The sequence below is a fragment of the Ptychodera flava genome, chromosome 6 (assembly GCF_041260155.1).
Source record: "Ptychodera flava strain L36383 chromosome 6, AS_Pfla_20210202, whole genome shotgun sequence".
Classification (NCBI taxonomy): Eukaryota; Metazoa; Hemichordata; class Enteropneusta; family Ptychoderidae; genus Ptychodera; species Ptychodera flava.
The window spans coordinates 12035021-12053487 of NC_091933.1; the positions used below are offsets into that span (position 1 = coordinate 12035021).

The window sequence follows — 18467 nt, forward strand, 5'->3', positions numbered from 1 at the left end:
CCATCATGGGTGAAAACTATCAGTACAGTCAACTTTTTTTATCGATCGTCAGCTGTGAGCTCCAAAATAATTGCACGGGTTATGCGGTAAATGTGAATGACGAGGTCATGAAAACATTAAACTTTGAATCGCTAAGATTGAATATATTTTTCAATCAGAGAGGACCAAGTTTTAACTCGTATGCGCAGCATGAAAGCGCACACAGTGCATAAATACAATTGAGTCATCCACTGTGAATCGATTTCAGGCGCTTTAAGTAAAATTCTTTGTTTGCCGTCCGCGTACTAGTAGGCTTTCTGAGAAAATTAAGAAAACAAACGCAATGTTAACGCTGTTACAAATAAAAATATTATTTTTTCAAAGGAAACCAAACAAAAATTGAGCTTATGTTAATACAATAATGTTTTTCAGTGTGTTCGTTTTTTCCCCTGGCTGGCTGGCTGATATAGGTTTTTTCAAAAATCCAAGGACGACAAACAAAAATTTTTCTTTAAATGGCCTCATGGAATGTACAAAGCTGAAATATACGCTTGTACTGTAGTTTTTTAAAGTATGTTACTGGAATTTGGTATGAGCAAAAGTGTTCACAACCACGCATCTCAGTCAACATAAACATACCGTTCAGTTTATATAGAACACGAATGTGTGATGTTTAAACAGGCCAGGACACCGTACGTTTTATTATCAATGCAATCATAATTGACAATCTGATGTGACGTATAGATAATATTTTGATTTACTGCTATTGAATAGCATGGTTTTGCTGTCGACTCGCAAAACTTTTACAATTATTTTTTCCTTCGACAGACTGACACAATGTCGATGTTCTGTGAGTAAAATGAAAGGTTTTGATGTAGCCCCCATATTAAAAGTCTTTTCCTGAGAGCAATAATCGCAGGCAGGACATGACATTTTACGTACAGTAACATTAATATTCAGCGTCCATGATTTATGTCGGCCTTATTGAACGTATTTTGGTAAAGTAGGCTCAAGCGCAGACTATTCCACAGAATTAATAACAACAAAGGATTTTCATTCAAATAACCAATGTTGGAGAGGCAGTTATCTACACAATAAAATAGATTAAACACAATCTATAAGCAGAGAAAGATTATTACGATATTTATAACGATTAAATTGTATTTTTTCTCTTAAAGAGACATGTTTCAGTCCACCTCAATAGCTTTGAGAACCTTAATATATATATATATATATATATATATATATATATATATATATATATATATATATATATATATATATATATATATATAACACAAATTACTTCAAGTACAAGGAAGTGATAGTATCTGTTGCTTCAGCTCCATGCATCCTGCTAAATTTTCCTTAGGTCTTCACTCTCATTTGTATGGTTCGGACTGACCATTAGACTGTGTCTTTAGGTTATGTTACAATTTAATTATTTATAACGCTCTGCTTTTAGCCTGTATTAGCACTGTAATTTCCCACGATGAAATCTGTACACACATATATATATATATATATATATATATATATATATATATATATATATATATATATAAATTAGCACATTATCTACACACTTCCTAGCACTTAATGTAATTCCTATTCACCGATAATGACGTAATCAACTCATATGTTGTACTAGTGCGGTACATGCATCTTTTCAGACGCCCTGTTACCATTGACAGCGACTCAGGGCAAGAATGTCATGAGAGAGATAGGTCGAACCTTATATTTCCTAGACGAATGGTTGTCAAATTATGAACAAAATCGGAGGAATAAGTTTTAAGCGCTCCGGTCGACTCTCCTCTTAATAGCACTTGAATAATAATGTGATAAAACGATACTACGGTACCACATGCATAACGGACTCAAGTCACAGCACTTGAGTGAAAATGGCCCTGTGCATTATTCAACAACCAGAACGATCCGAAATTCTCTTGAATCTATCAGAGTACTTTCTCTTCACATCAGTGAATTCCAAGATATACTGTCCACAAAACCACAATCAACAGGCGTGACATAGCAGTAAACCTCAGTGCATTCAGCCTAGAGAAACTTTGACGTACATCAAGAACAGTTCACTAAGTCAATTTCAGCAACACAGTGCAGCCGTAACGCTAACCTAAATGCCTCGGACCTGATTCTGAACTTGAACCTCAAACGATTGCTGACTACTTGCTAGTGTTGGGGATAAAGAGCAGATCCATGAAGCTGGTAGTTGGTACAGTTTGTCTAAAAACAAACAAGATAACTTTATGTAAACTCCTTTTGTGTTTCCATTTCTACTACTAAATATTGAAATCGTTTTTGATCACTAAAACACCGCAATCCATCGTTTGATCTTATATCTAAGTTCTGGTCACTTGTACCACGGTCCGAGGGACCGAGCTTTTGCGCAGGAGAATGCGTCAATTCAACCTGTCTGGGACAAAGTATTCAGTGCATTTCGGAAGATATCCATAGTGAGATATACAAAGCAATGTTGGATTGTTTTCATTCAAATTCTTGAATATGCAAGTTTCAGAGGATCTCCATACGTGATAACAACCCCCCCACCTCTCCCCGCTGCATAAAAAGTTTCCTCCAGTGAATCAATGATGAAGTCGTCGTGGTCATTGATGCTCCTTTAATGTGTCAGTAATTTCAGTTTGTCCTGGTCCATCCACGTCGAGTTCAACCTTTTTCAACCGGCTGTAAGGTCAGTTCACGCCACAGACAGTAGAAACGAGACGCCTACAGTATTCAAGTACATACATATTTAATCCACACGTGACGTGAAATGAACAGCATTGTGACTTTTTAATCCACACGTGGCAGTAGTGTGACTTATTACGTAAGGTAATTTGCGAATGCTGAAACAATTACGTTACACTACAAGTATGAAGTTGATTAAGACGCTTTTGTGTACTGGCTCCGTTATAGCAATTTCCTTTTCATGACAGTGCCCTTGATTAATGACAACAAATAAAACACGGTAAGACAAGAGATTGTAATCGATTTAATTTAAAGAAGAAGATAAGACGAGCATCATTAAAGTCAGACATTTCGAACAGGTGGCATTCGATCAGACGAGCCTGACACGCTGTTTGCATCATTTAGATGATTATATCGATAACATTTGTTGTTTGAATTGTATTGTGAATCAATTGTTCTGACTTTTTGACTACGGATGTTACATGACCCAATCAATAAAGGGGAAGGTCATTAACAAAAGTAGATCAACTAATTTGATAAAATTTCACAGGAAAACAAAGGTCTGACACCATGTAAGTACTCAATGTCAACACGAACTATATCCGAAAACCAGGGATTGAGAACTGCCCCTATCAGATGAGGACAATGGTACTCAGCAATGGCCTACACACGGTCCATATAGAGGGGCCGTGGTATACAGAAGAAAATAATGACCTACGCCAATTTATTGCACTTGTGTGGGCGATTTAGAAATCAGATGGAAGAGAAAGACCATTTCCAGTAAATTCGTGGCTCTTGCTCACTGCTTTTGTGGAAAGTGGCGTACTCTGAGGGGAGGTTATAGTCCTATTCATGAAAGACGATAGAGTTGAAAGCTATGTTAAAAGTATACGCCGCGTTGCAATGTCTGTACCGTGCTAGACTTGTCATTTCGACCGGCAACCTATAACTTTTTAACATGTCGAGTTGATGTACACTTGAATTTACGTCATTCCACTTATTTGCATGAGGTAAGTATGGAAAAAGGCAGGTTCTCAGGCACTTTTTCAGACAGCGGGTTATCGTCGTTTGTGAACAAAGTATTGGTATGATCGATTAATCAAATCATGGTGCTCCTGCGTTCTGTAGGAGTGACTGTGTTACACCCAAGAGGCCAATTACATCGCTGATGTAGAGTTGAACTGAGTATAGACAGGAACGTGAGGACTCTATAAACAAGGGCTCCAACAAACAAGTTGAATAAAATTAATTACTGTCGCCTGCAAATTACGATAATTAATGTCACTTTCGTTTTCCCTCCGTTTTTGAAAAGGAAATTGTTATTGCACCAGCCACTTGCGCTCGTAAGGATGTTTTTACCGTTGCAGCGAATTTTCAATCAGCGAAAGTATGCAAATTGTTTGCATACTAAATTCTTTGACGTCAATACATGTGGCATTGCCATCTCCCTATTTCATTGTTATCATAAAGTTATTAATAGAACGTAAATATGGAAATTTGACAATATTAAAGGTACAGACCGTAATTACCATAGACGTAACAACGGTAAACGTCAAACGGTTCAATGAAACAGGGTAGGCCAACCAGCCTATTTCAAGGAATTGCAACTCAGGGTGTTTTCAGTCTTATTTAGTGTAAATATAGTGTTTAAAAGAAGTTTTGGCAAAATGTGCTTCCAAAAGGGAAAGCAAAAGCTGTTCGCAACTGCCTCGGATCCTATCACAATTTGAAAAGCTTCCCTCCCAACACAAGTTTTCCCTCTCTCCTGCCGACGGCGAAACCTTCCGAGCGCCCCTCGGTACCTCGACAGAGCAGGGCGTAAGTACAAGCGAGTCATGCCCCCGGGTTCAAAGTTCACATTGATCTTTAAACTGGTTTCATTCACACGTACTATATAGTATCATCAATTTCGCTACGTGTATAGCATTAACCTACGTGATCGCTTCAACTCATGCCACGACAGTGTGTCAAAATCACTGTCAATGTTACTCATGACCGAGTAGACTTCTACTGAGCATGTGAAAGGTTAAACGGGTGACGACTGGACCTGGGCTCACGTGAAATCTAAAAATCCCTCAAGCTATGTAATAGGGGGATGCAGCATAACGTACACAAGTTTAAATAAAATATATGGTCTTGTTATTGAGCTGTTTTTTAAAAACAATTTCAAAGCAACTAATAATTATGTATCCACTGTACACTCAAAATCACAGATTAGAATGAAGTTGTCAGACCAAGTTCACATTCAACAAGTATTCAACAAGTAATTAACAAAACTTAACTAAACATCAGAGCCCTGTTGTGAACGATGTTTTCGTCGTTCTCGACCGAACTTGCAATCACCGATAATTATTGAAAGTTCAAGAAATCTTTTGCGACAGATACTTTCTGTATTACCACAGGACCAACCCTTTCCGTTTTTGTCGTAAAACTGCGGAAAGGACACGCCATTTTTATAACGTAATTGCTGTTATTGTAAGACTGGCTACAAGTTTGATGTGTTGTTGTTGAACAATGATTTAATGGTTCAATTAATACGCCTGTATAGATGTACAGTATGTCACTACGTGTGAGTCGCAGTGTGCCGTTTTAGAGATCGCAGGGGCCCAGAGTTACACGTGTACTGCTGATTAATATTTAGCGGGGCCTTTACGAAACAATTTCTCACACAGGCGAAAGAAATTTCCGCTATATATAGAGGTGGCGGAAAGACAAATGTTCCTGGCACCCTCGCCAACTCCCTGTCGTCTTCGTTTGGCAACGTGATGAACACCTCTGAATACGAGAATTACCTGTACTGACTACATAATTTAATGCCTCAGGTTTTGTTCCGGGTTGTAATTAATTTCAAGCTAGATATCACATGATGTAAACATGGAAAAGGTCCGAAAGGTATCAAATGGAGAGTCATTATGATATTAATCGCAGTTCAGCCAAACGTTGGGTTTTTATGTGGATATTGTATTAATACTCTAGAAATTAACGTTACCTGTAGATCAAACGGTCATTTTCAACAACACAGCACGTCCTGACTACGACGTGATTAGTCTAAGGAAGACACAGGTACTGTAGCAAACATGACTATTTATGAATGACTTTCAACAACTGAGAATCCCAGTTGTACATGTGGAAAGGGAAGTGTTAGAGAATGATTATTATTGGCACCAACAACAGTACATATAGAATAAGACAGAAATAGACTTGAAAACTGCGCAGAAAACTTCCTATAATTTGCAACAATTACCAGAAACATGACTGAATTGCTTGTACAAAGTGCATCATTTCTGCTTTGCTTTCTTTGACTCGTCGCAGTTGGCATGGCAACCGGGTTCTCTTTACCAATCCATAGCCGACTACGCCACTGCGATCGATCGTGAGCTGTACAGCAACATTTCCTCGACAGAAACTCCCCCGTGATTTCCAAACGAACTGAACACTATATCGCTCACCTGCCCATGGATAATAATCTAGACATGCGAGACCGAACGGGCGTCTCGAGGGGCTTGAAACATCAAGCAAATTGGCGCAGACACCCGGCGGCAATGTCGTCGTTCCCAGTGCACGATATCAACAATCGTTGACAGAATGAAATTTGATATTCCGATACGAGCATAACTGCCTTACCTGCCATAGAAACAGACCTTATACAGAACCCAAAGCATACATTTTACAGGATAAGGAAACAAGAACTGTCTTATCAATGGATGCTTATATTACCAATACCTATTTTGAAAATATTTGAAGGTCAGCAATTCAAAAGCACGTTTCCATAGCAACAGTCTGATCGAATGATAAGATAATAGCAAGAACTGTGATTTTATATATGTATATATATATCCTCATTATATATACATATTATATATATATATATATAATATATATATATATATATATATATATATATATATATATATATATATAATATATATATATATATATATATATATTATTGCCTCATTACACACATTTTGGATAGCATTATGCATGTCCTTAGTAACAAACATTACATATGCAAGTGCATAAACTCTCACAAATATCACAAATCAGTGTTGCGTTTCGATAGTTGAAATGATGGAAACACGTTCGAGAACAATCGTTAGGTAACAAAGATTTGAGATCTTCAAAAAACTACTTATACGGCTCATCGGTAGTACTAAGATTGACTGTTTCAGGGCTGTTAAATAATACAGTTGAGTGTCTTGGCTCCTCTACCAGTATTGTTAAGGTACCAGCTTGAAACCACTATATATCTCAAGTTATTTGAAGTCTGATGTTGTTTGTGATGTCTTCTCAGTTCTGTTGTGTTGATTTTTTCAAATAGTTTTCCGTTTCGTGGACTTGCCTAATGATTTTGAGTCGTTCTCTACCTTAGCACGACACCCCATTGTGAAAGCTAGAAGCTTTAGGAATAAAAGTCTTTCGTTTGAAGAGTTGCAAGAGCAACGTGGATACGTGGATTCCATGGAAAACTGAAAATCGTGAAGCTGGTCCAAGAGTTATTACGCAAATATCCAAACTAACTATAGTTATGTCCGATTCAAGAAATGTTTCATGCTGGCATATTTCTTTTGAACTCGGACTATAGAAGACACCCATGGTTAATCATCTTCAAATTCTTTACTGTCTCTTGTACCACACGTGTCATCGATAAATCGGAGCACTGATCAACGGAACTTCCGAGCACGAGATTTTGTATTTAGTGTTGATGTTCGTACCTGTGTACTGAGATACACGTTCGCCCTGAATGGAGCAGGGTTAAACCAATTGCAATGTCCGTAGTTTGAAGCTGGCTTGTGTAGAAATAACTTTCTACGGTGAGATGTTCTATGACAAGTTTTGTGTGATGATCGTGAAAAACGTCTTGGTCATTTTGCACCAAGACGCCTTAGATGAGGAGAAGCTAATTTAGTCCCATCTCAAGACAATACAGATGTATGTATGTGTGTGTATCTTAACTTGCAGAGTAATATCCCATTAGGACTATCCACTACCGACATGTACGTGATACAATCAATGTAATACTGTAATTAGTGTGTTTTCTCAAGCAAGGAGAATTGCTTACATCGCGATTACTGCAGGAAATAAAACCACCTGAATTCCCGTCGTCTTTCAAGCCAATAACGTGTGTTTTTGATGATCCTAAATCACGTGACACGGCAAATACTATGGACTCGCAAACACCATAGCATTCAGTATGGAATTCAATGCTTTGAAGCGGCCTAGTATTTCTGCTTTCGCAGTTAGAGTAATTTTTGGTGCTTCTGTGAATGCCGATTGTGTCACAGAGTCTCATTTTGAGTAGAGCTGCGATTTCGTTCATTCTACTCACCATGTCAGCCTCACAGGACTTCTGTGAATCAGTTGTGTGATAAAACATGTAAGGTAAAAGAAAGCGGGCGGTAACAGTCCATATTTTTTCACGTGATAAGGGAACAGGATGTTTTTTTGATAGCGGACGAAGCATTTTGCCGCTCGACTCGAGGATTTCGGGACTGCTACGGTTGTATCACCTAAGCTATGTCTTTATCATTACCATGACGGAGTACGATTTCTCTGATGTTTATTATTTTACAAGCAAGATATTAGCGTCAGAGTGAGAGGCGTATTCCTGATGCGACGAAACAGAAAATAGATTATTTCAGCCCATTTACTGAATTGAAAGGAAAACAAAGGTTCGCAATGTGTGAATTACAACATAGAACAGTGGATGTACCACATCAAGAAATATGCCCCTTACGTAATTTATAAATTTTCTTCTTTTATATCCAAATTGAAAACATAAACTAATTATACGAAAAATTATTAATTATGAAGAAGACGATGGTAGGTGGTATTAACAGTCCTCATGAAAGTACAGAATGTGTGAAGTGGTCTCTGTTTCCTGAGTTAATACTACGAGTGACTTTTTTCAGTCATTATATTAGGTAATCGATTTCGAACAAAAGTACCGTCTAGTATGGTTTCCATTGAGCGAAGAAGCTCATTGCTCCGATCCGGCCTCGGCTGTTTTCGGTAAATTTCGGTTCTGAACGTTTCTGGGGACTCGCATTGATAACATTCCCATACGTACGAAGGTCTTAATTTCAGTGTCTTTAAAATATAAAAGTTATGGTATGTAATGGGATTTAAAGGGATATTAAGGGTTATGTTCACACTCGTTTCTTTTCATCCTTTTAACCGTGAAATCTCATTGACTCAAACAGGATAAAAATCGTGATTCCAAACTTTACATTTCTTTCCGCCCCGCTCCTTTTGTCGCTTTACGCCCAAATGGATGCTTTCGTCATCACCCAAGTCTTATCTTTCTCCAAGTCATGAACAAAATGTAGAACACTGTCGGACTAAATGTTTATATTTCCTTACAATTTCTACACAACTTTTCCATCAGCTTTACATGGTATGAAGTCGATGTTCTTTTTCTGCATTTATCTAATTCGTTTATTTATGTTTTTCATATTTCATAAATAGACTTTTCGATGGGATTTGTAATAAATCAGACTCGCTTCCCCTGCAGGATTTCCTGATTAAATATGAAGTTAACAATAAAATGTTTGAGCTCTTCATCTCTGTGTTGAAAGTACCGGAGCTCTTCTCGGTCGCCTGAGGGTTTTATCCCACTTTACTCAGGCAAAATTCTTCAACTTGAGTACCTAGTCACGGTCTGGTGATATTCTCGGTCTACAAATAATATCACTAGGGGCATCGACCTGTCACTAGGGAGCAGGACGTCATTTCACGACGAACAGATACAAACCGAAAGTTGATACCTCTCCAAAACACGAGGAAATCGATGTGCCTTCCAATGCGCAAAGTTTAACATACGTTTTATGCTAAATGATAGTCCATGCTAGCGTATACCCTATCGCTCCATCCAGTATCTCCGATTAAACAAATGCAAAATAACGTTTACTCATGTGAGTATTTGACGATCAATTGAAAATTCAGACCCCTATTAAACTCTCACCAAGCTTCAATTATTTAGTGTTACAGTGGGCTTAGATAAGCGTAGTTTCGCATGTATAACTAGACATTTTTCCGCAATAAAGTGTATAACTCTGTTCCAGATAAAGTTGAAAGAAACACGCCTTTCCAAACGAAAGTAACCGTAGTAATAGTTCAATATGCCGGCTCCTGGTGAGACTGTTAGTGAATTCAAAATTTTGTCATAATTAAATATTATATATATAATATATATATATATATATATATATATATATATATATATATATATATATATATATATATATATATATATATATATATATATATTATATATATATATATATATATATATATTATATATATATATATATATATACACAAAAAACCCTCTCGCTTCCGCATCTTTCCGCATCTACGGTTCTACACATGTAAAACTATGGTCGTTTCCACTACTTTTTTCATGACAAAATGGGAAGTTAATGGGCGTGCTAAGCACCAGGGATAAAACTTTCATCTTTAGGTTCTCCGTGCTCTACAGGATAATTCGTTTGCCACCGTGCCAATCAAAGGATGCGGACATATGCGTGCTCATACAGTAAGTACCTGGTCCGCGATTTATTAATTACGTATTCTTCAAAAAATCAATAGGCCTAGCGAATGTAATGATGAGGCACATGCCTACGGCACGTTGCTTGACTATTGATTCATCGTGGTTCAGTGTTGATTAGAATCTGTCATCCATATATGTCAACGACGACAGAAAATCAGCATATTGTGAATAGAGCACTTTGAAAGATGTGTTTGTTCAAACCCTCTTTGAAAGAAATGATAACGAAGATAAGAGTCTTCTGTAACAGTCCATCAGAATTCGCGATCTCACAAAATGGTTATGGCGAAATATAGAGCTGGTCAAAAGTTACGTCTAGCAAATTTATTAAAACAGCGGCGTTTGAAACCAATGACAATACAAGCTTTTTCTGGCCACTCTGCAACGCTACCAGTAAAATTTGTTCCTTCCAAGGCTATCACCCGTGCGCATTGTGAAGGAACATTCGAATGCGAAATCATGAGCGACAGTGCGACACTTTCAAAGGCACAAGAATTGAGGTCGGCGCCAAATACAGCTCAGGTCGAGGTGCCACAATGTGTGCACGTTGTTGTGAGAATTGGCGGAATTTTGATTTCGTTTCCACTGTACCTGGTTGACAGGTGTGAAATCTATTTTCAATTGCGATTTCGACTGCGTAGAGATGAAAGTTTAATTGAATGTTGGATCGGGTAAACAATACGTTACGCTTCCAGTTGTCGCCGATAAATCAAGATAAACTCGGCGTGACATTGCCACCTGACACTTGGTTGACACGACATCAAATCTTGAGTAGAAATTATGTTATTGTCAGACTCACCCGCAGTCGATCCCTGAGCACACGCACAGAATAAAAATGAGGCACAGGTGAATCGACATTTTCCGAAAGGACAACGAGTCTGTGTGCTACGGAATGATCCAACGCTGGGAATCGCTGAAAACCGCCACCTTCGCTCAGTTTATCGACGGATGACTTTCTTCTGGTTGTTGAGCACCCAGTAGTAATCAGGGGGTACATACCTGGCGAGTGAGCTGCAAGTCAAAGTAAGCCTGCAGACCAGCCTTGCGGCAGAGTGGAGCTAAATGTATTGACTAGCATCACATGTACACTTATGAGCATAATTGTCTTTCTCGGTGAACTCCCTAGTTACGCGAAACTATTTCACGGATGTTGATTGGGCACCCTTTGTTTGTTTAATAATCATATCAATAATATTTCAAATTTAATCGACTCGTGTGTTATGACATTGCGCATGCCTACTTGACCCATCTGCCCAAAGATGCACATACATACATACATACATACATACATACATACATACATACATACATACATACATACATACATACATACATACATACATACATACGTGTTGCAACAAAGTTATAGCCAACTACAATCGCACACCTAATGCGTACGCTATATTTCGCGAACAGACATGTTTCATTGAATGTTTGCTCTGTGATATGCCGCTAGACTGAAGATCCGTCGCTCGAGGCAAGAGGAAGAGGAAAGGTGCAGCCTTGCCTTTAGCAACATATCTTACAGTTTACCCAGCGGTCTGTTTGGTGTTGCCTGAAAAGCCTTTGTAAAAACAAGTTGACCAAGTACATGCACACAGACACACACATGTACGTCTGTGTAAATGTACTTCTTTACATTTACGATATTTTTGCACTGCCATGATGTGCCATCACAGTCCCTGCGGTTGCCGTAGGTCGCTTTTTCCATGTGTGTCCTCACAATTGAGGGAGCAACGCTACCAGAAAATCCCCAATACGAGCTCTCCTTTCATTCTCTTACCCCTCCGTCCGTCCGTCCGTCCGTCCGTCTGACTGTCTGTCTGTCTGTCTGTCTGTCTGTCTGTCTGTCTGTCTCTGTCTGTCTGTCTGTCTCTGTCTGTCTGTCTGTCTCTGTCTGTCTGTCTGTCTGTCTCTGTCTGTCTGTCTGTCTGTCCTTCTGTGTCTCTTTGTCTGTCTGTCTGTCGGTCGGTCTCTGTCTGTCTGTGTCTCTTTGTCTGTCTGTCTGTCTGCCCAACTCTCTCTCTCTCTCTCTCTCTCTCTCTCTCTCTCTCTCTCTCTCTCTCTCCCTCTCTCTCTCTCCCTCTCTCTCTCTCCCTCCCTCCCTCTCTCTCTCCTGACATAGAACTTTGTAAGAGTTAGCAACTGTTCATGAGATGTAACCTGGTATAGCAGTTTGATGGCAGGGTAGCGGTTTACAGAAATAACCGAAGGCGAAGAAGATTACTGCTAATAAGGGTCAAGGTGCCCCGTTCATGATTATCCTAGCCATATGGTCGATACTTATCCGCAGATGTTGCATGACATTGAATCTGTATACTTCCAAAACATGCGCAGACTCAAGCGCACAGACGCCTGATTTGAATTCCTTCTTCGATTGACATGTAACATATGTTAAAAGAGGGGGTCATTTTTATTTAAACTATGTGTTTGTTCCATGTTTTTATTTTGTAAAAAGAAGGAATAAGTTCTCATCGACTTTGATAGTAAACGTAGTTTACTGTCACGTCGCAGCCAAAGTGTGCAATAGAAAATGTTTGCTTTCAAAGTTTTATTTTTACATAATACACAATTTATCGACGAAATATAGGGGCACTATTTTTCAAACAACCCCAACATATTTCATTGTCTTCCTTGTCCGCTGACGAAAATTAGCAAGCATTCTGTTATCTTTATGTAAATTTGTGACCCTTCCAATCGCACTACGATAAAGAAAACAGGATGCAAGGAACGCTGTTCCAAGATAAAAGACGACCTGGGACATATTCGTCTGCAGAACTTGCGCTGAATATGCCAGCCATTGCTTCGCGTCTACAGAGAGTTGATGATTCACATATTACTGCTAGGTTCTAGCGAGTTTTCCTAGTCAACAGTCATGATTGGCAGATGCTTCTTTCCATCGTCAACAGTCCACTCAATGTGCGTGCGCACTTCTCTTCTTCTTCTTCATTGAAGAGAAAGGACTGTATAATGTATCAGGGCTAATGTGCGGCGTCTTTGAAGATTTTATCCAATCGGTTCGATGAAACTCATTGTTCCTAAACAGCCAATCCTGTAAAGAATAATACAAGTTTCAGACTTCGTAAATTGCTGTAGATGATGACAATCTAGCAATCAGATATAACTTCCTAGCCGCTACACCTAACAATGCAAGATGTGTAACGGAAAGTTGTATACAAAATTGTGATGAGTAACCCGACTTCACCAAGTGACTAGAACTAAATTCTTATATCTCTTCAGCTTCTTTTACTCATGAACACGATTGGAACTAATTTGGGATAATTGGATGGTGCAGTAATATCTATTTAATCTGCATATGTAACATCATCTATTCTTTTTAAGTCACAAACTTGTCTTTATTAGTAATTTGTAATATGCAACTTTCAGCTATACGTAGGGCACCTAACACTTCTGAGAAATCTGAAAATATGAAGATCCAATTATCCCATAGTTCCAGTCATGTTCATGATATTACTGTAGTTATCTATATTTAATATAATTTGTGCGCCATTGAATACAGGTCTCAGACAAGAGTGATATATACTTTGTGTATTCTTTACTTGACGCAAATACTATAGCTTGTCAAATCATTCTTATGACTTGAAGTTACATTGATGGTTTGGCTAAAATTACCGCCTCCTGTGACAAGGACATGCTTGCGTAAATGTCTCAAAATTGACGATGTAATGTGGATCGCAGTAGTCATACAAATACCAGTTTCATTGTTCGTAAATGTCAAACGAGATTATTGAACTCTGTTTTATTTTCTGAGGCGATCTTCATGCCTCAGATATTGTGTATAAGCTTGTTAATTTTGCCGGTTTCTGCTCTATCGATTATATCTCGTTGGTTCATCATATACACCAATTCACTGGAAAACTGAAAAACGTTTAATATCCCTCTTGTGCCAGACCCTCAGTATTGAATGCAGGATACAGCATGCCCATCGCAGCTAGGTGACTATAACTTGTGTTTGTACGCGGAAGGGGTTCAAACGTCACAAAAGAAGCGTGCACGTGAACTTTCCGCATATGCATATGATTATCGGCGATAAATGGCTGCTGTCTTTCGAGGTGATAAGTGTGATAAAGCAAATGAAAAAAGATGATGAGAGCATAGCTGAATATGGGCTATGAAGAAAACGAACTAAGAAGAAGAGAAAGCGGGACATAGCAATTTTCGAGTCCCCGTCTACATGTTCGAAAGTTCGGAAGCCAGTCCCATAAACATAGGACCCATATTTAACCGACAGTACAGGTAACTCTTCTTTACATAGCTTGAGCGAAGAACTGGGTTGACAATTCCTTTGCCGCCAGTAACGTGTACATGTATTGCCACTAAACCTGAGAACGGTTGTTTTTTCCTGACTTTAATGTGGATTGGTGTATAGGAAAGCAGTGCAGGTTAAGTGATAACCAATGAAGTCAATGCTAGTGTGATTTTCTGAGCAGGCAGCTGCTAGTCTCCGGATAAAGTGGATCTTGTAGTTTCCTCACTAGGGTCTTCTCGGTTGCATGGTACGTAGCTCGCTCGGTTATTGAACCACTCTTTTTAAGGGTGGGAATTTGGTTTTGCCTGTGATGTCTTCGCTAGGCGACTGGTTGTCGAACGTTATGAGTTCAAATCCAATCGAAAATATACTGAATTTTCCTGTCGTTTAAAGTGCTTGCTGTATTAGAGCCTGCCTCTCGCTACACTGGCCAATGTTAAGAAAGTTTCTCCTGCGGTTTCAGAGATCAGGTGATGCCAAAACAGATGGATAGATTGTTGGATGGATGATGGATGGATGGCTGGATGGATCGATGGATTGATGTCATTGAAACGTTGTTGAGGGTCTACAAGCCATTTCTTGTTCAGCAATATAATATAATACAACAGGCATGCAATTTTACCTCTAACGATGTCCATATACCAGGAACCTTGTTTTTCCACTTCCACTTTACGCCCAAGATCTCGCACCAGTCTATAATGTTTAAATTCTTGCTATGCCTATGGAGCACATTGAAAGGCTAAATGTACGAACATCAGGGTCGCCGTAACACTAAGGCTTTAGTATAGAGCTAGTACAGATTCAATGCCGATCCCGTATACCACTGACGGCTGCAACTTGCCGATTCGAAAGTGGCTCTAATTCCTCGGTAAATCTTTAATTGGTCCTATCATCAAAACTTACAGAATACGGGTTCATTCATGGTAGGGAAGAGTTACCGGACGAGGTTGCACTAATTTGCAGAATTTGATCGCCTTGGTACGAATTGAAAGGCTGCAGTCATTGCGGTAGGATATCAATAGGACTCGGTTCGGAATCTTGCCTTCCAGATATCATGAACTGAAGAATTTGTCAGCTAATGAGAAGGTATCTGTCCTTTCAGTCAGTTTTATGGTGGTGACCATATGCATGTAAAACCTTGGTTTCGTCACTGAAAGGGGTATGCAAGAACCCTCATTAAGAACTGCAGTTGCAATGAATGAGGCTGATATGGTGGGAAACTTGCATACCATCGGCGTATCTTCCTGATAATTCAAGAACGCTCATTATCGTCCAGAGACCTTGGTGACTGAGAAAGTCAGCATAAGTGAGGTCGACATAGATAATGTACAAGTCGATGCCCAATCAAGGTAATTTCTGTCCAAGCCCTTGCAATCAATCATTTGCGCGTCGAAGAAAGGAAACATTTGATTTCCCGTTACACGTGATAAAAGGTGGGGGAGTTGTTGTTATACCGACCCAAGTGCATGATTTATGGAGGACAATGTTATCTGAAAATAATTGCTTTGCCAGTGACCTTTCCAAATGTATGATGTATCGTTGTACGGTGTCTGAGGGTATTATTCCCATTGCATTTCTCAATGTTAATAATTGAAAAGAAGCACAACTATATCTGCAACAAAAAGCACGGGCGTGGTGTTTTCCCTTTTCAAATTTATGGAGTGCTTTCTTTTAGTGTGTTGTTTGTGTACACGTGCCTCACAGAGTATACGATTTCCATTTGCAATAACACGACAAGTGGATCCATCGGCCACTCATCTTTCACAATGATTTAACTGGCTAATCATCGTATTTCTCTACAATATTTTGACGAGAAGCCGACCCTCTTTCGTCTCATTATCCGTCTCAGTTTTCAATTTTGCATTAAAACATTCTGATACGTGGGCTGTCATGATAAGAATTCTAAGATGGATGGCGAGTATTTTGTTGTATAAAACCGATTAATTTCCGGGAGATGTGAGGTAAATTGTTTTGATAAATGTGGCCACTAAATCACTAAAATGGCTGCGAAATTTTTTCTCGGCACAGTGTTTTTTTTTGGTAGTTGATCTGAACGTGAAAAGATACCATGACTTTACTCGACAAAAGCTGATAAAGAATCTATGATGCAAAATATACATCTGCATAATTTCAAATTTCCTACATCTTTGTGGAGGCATTGTCTACAGACTATAGATGGTCCAACACCTTGGCTTTTTTCGCCCTGCGATTCCGTGAGACATATTTACGCCAGGAAGCATATCGACTAAAGAGCTTTATCGCGCTTCGATGAGATGACACTCACCCACGTTATTGATCGTGGAAAAATAGTTAAATCCAAGGACATTTTATTTGATTGTAATGGTACTTAATCAATTAACTGCTTGCCAGAGAGTCTACAGAGCGATCGAATTAACATTTAAATGAATTTCAGTCGCATTTAATTGTTGACAAGCAGTCGCACGGTTGTCACGTGTCAGCACATCTGTGACAGTCATTCTAAAAGATTCCGATGGACGATTCTTGAAAACGGAGCTCGCGTCAGTAAGCTTGTATATTTTCTCGACTTTTTATAACCTCTTTGCAAAGATGGAATTAAGCATTGTACAAAGAATGATGTAGACATGATGGCATCCAAATTCTACGGATGCCGAATATGCTAAAATAGTGTATACGCGTATGAGTCCGCATATGATGGGCGTCACATAACTCGCAGTCTGTTGATCACTCTAGTCGATGTTGATCGCATTACCTTATTTTTATTGATGCATACATCATGCTTTTGATTTAATATTGACGAGTATCAAGCTTCCTTTCCTCACGAAGTAATTTAAATCTTTTTTTAAATTAATATTAAACAAAATCCCGTGAATAGACGAGGGAAATGCTCCCCAGAGAAAAGAGACAGACAGACTAACAGTATACGCGAAGGGTGGTTCCCAGTTGTCTCCACGTCGTTGAGTTCATCTTCTCGGTAATAAACACGGGGTATTTGCAATAGCATGTTTGTCAATATGTGAATTTCCAAATTGATAGAAATGATTGTTTCATTGTTTGAATTTGTTTTTTTTTAATATCCTGTTAAAATTACGTCAAACTCCACTTTGATTGTGACTTTCTGAAAATTATTCACTTTGAAATTTGACTAATTTCCGCATGCTTTCACACTCGAGATGGCATTTGATTTTATCACTTTGCGGCTGAGTAAATTAGCTTGAGACAAATAGTCAAAGTGCCAAAACAAGGAGTAATTTTGCAACCTAAGTTTGATTCACGCTAGCTCGAGATCACAAAGTCATAAAGTAAAAATTTACAAATGATTGTTGTGTTCAATTTGTACGTGTTACGCGATGGATCATCGATGACCGGTTGCACCGTATCGACCGGTACGGCATGTGTGTTGTCACAGACAAATATAGACACAGACTTGCAACGCGGCATGCCTTTTGTTCCATGGTCGTCTCGGTAGACTATTGCCTTTTCATATTACAATGAGCTTCAAAGGTGTTAAACTTTTCGGAGACTTTGTTTGTGGTTGATAATTGCACGAGATTATGCGAAAAATACGACGAGATGGCATCGTGCTGCCAGTCGCGTAGCAGCCATAGTTACTTTGTGAGCTCTCAGGGCAGAAACACTGCTTCACGCCAATCAAAACATAACACGCCAGTTGTTTCATAAACATGTCCTTCCTCGACGACCGTGTAAAAGACGGTATGACTGACCGTAAACCATTAAAAAAACCAGACAGTATCGATAAAAGACTTTCAAATTTGGTTCAAACACACTCATTATATATCAATAAAAATATGAGTGGAATTTTTAAAACGGTAAAAATCACTTTCCTCAAGCTCAAAACACTCCCGTTTTCGCCAGCACACCAATTCCGCTCAGCACCACACGACAACAACAACACAAACTTTGCAGAACATACTTTCGCTTAACAATTGGCGAAAATCCGAAAATTACCGAAGGATACATGGTCGG

At 38.9% G+C, this 18467-nt stretch overlaps 1 protein-coding gene across 1 annotated transcript in view; it reads right to left on the minus strand.

Moving 5' to 3' along the window:
- LOC139134868 (glycine receptor subunit alpha-4-like) overlaps positions 1-11334 on the minus strand; it is a 36737-nt gene extending 25403 nt beyond the window's left edge. Inside the window, exon 1 of the mRNA XM_070701941.1 lies at positions 11031-11334. Coding sequence (XP_070558042.1) covers positions 11031-11089 — 59 coding nt within the window. The 5' untranslated portion in view covers positions 11090-11334. The remainder of the gene's footprint in view (positions 1-11030) is intronic.
- Positions 11335-18467: the final 7133 nt, after the last annotated feature.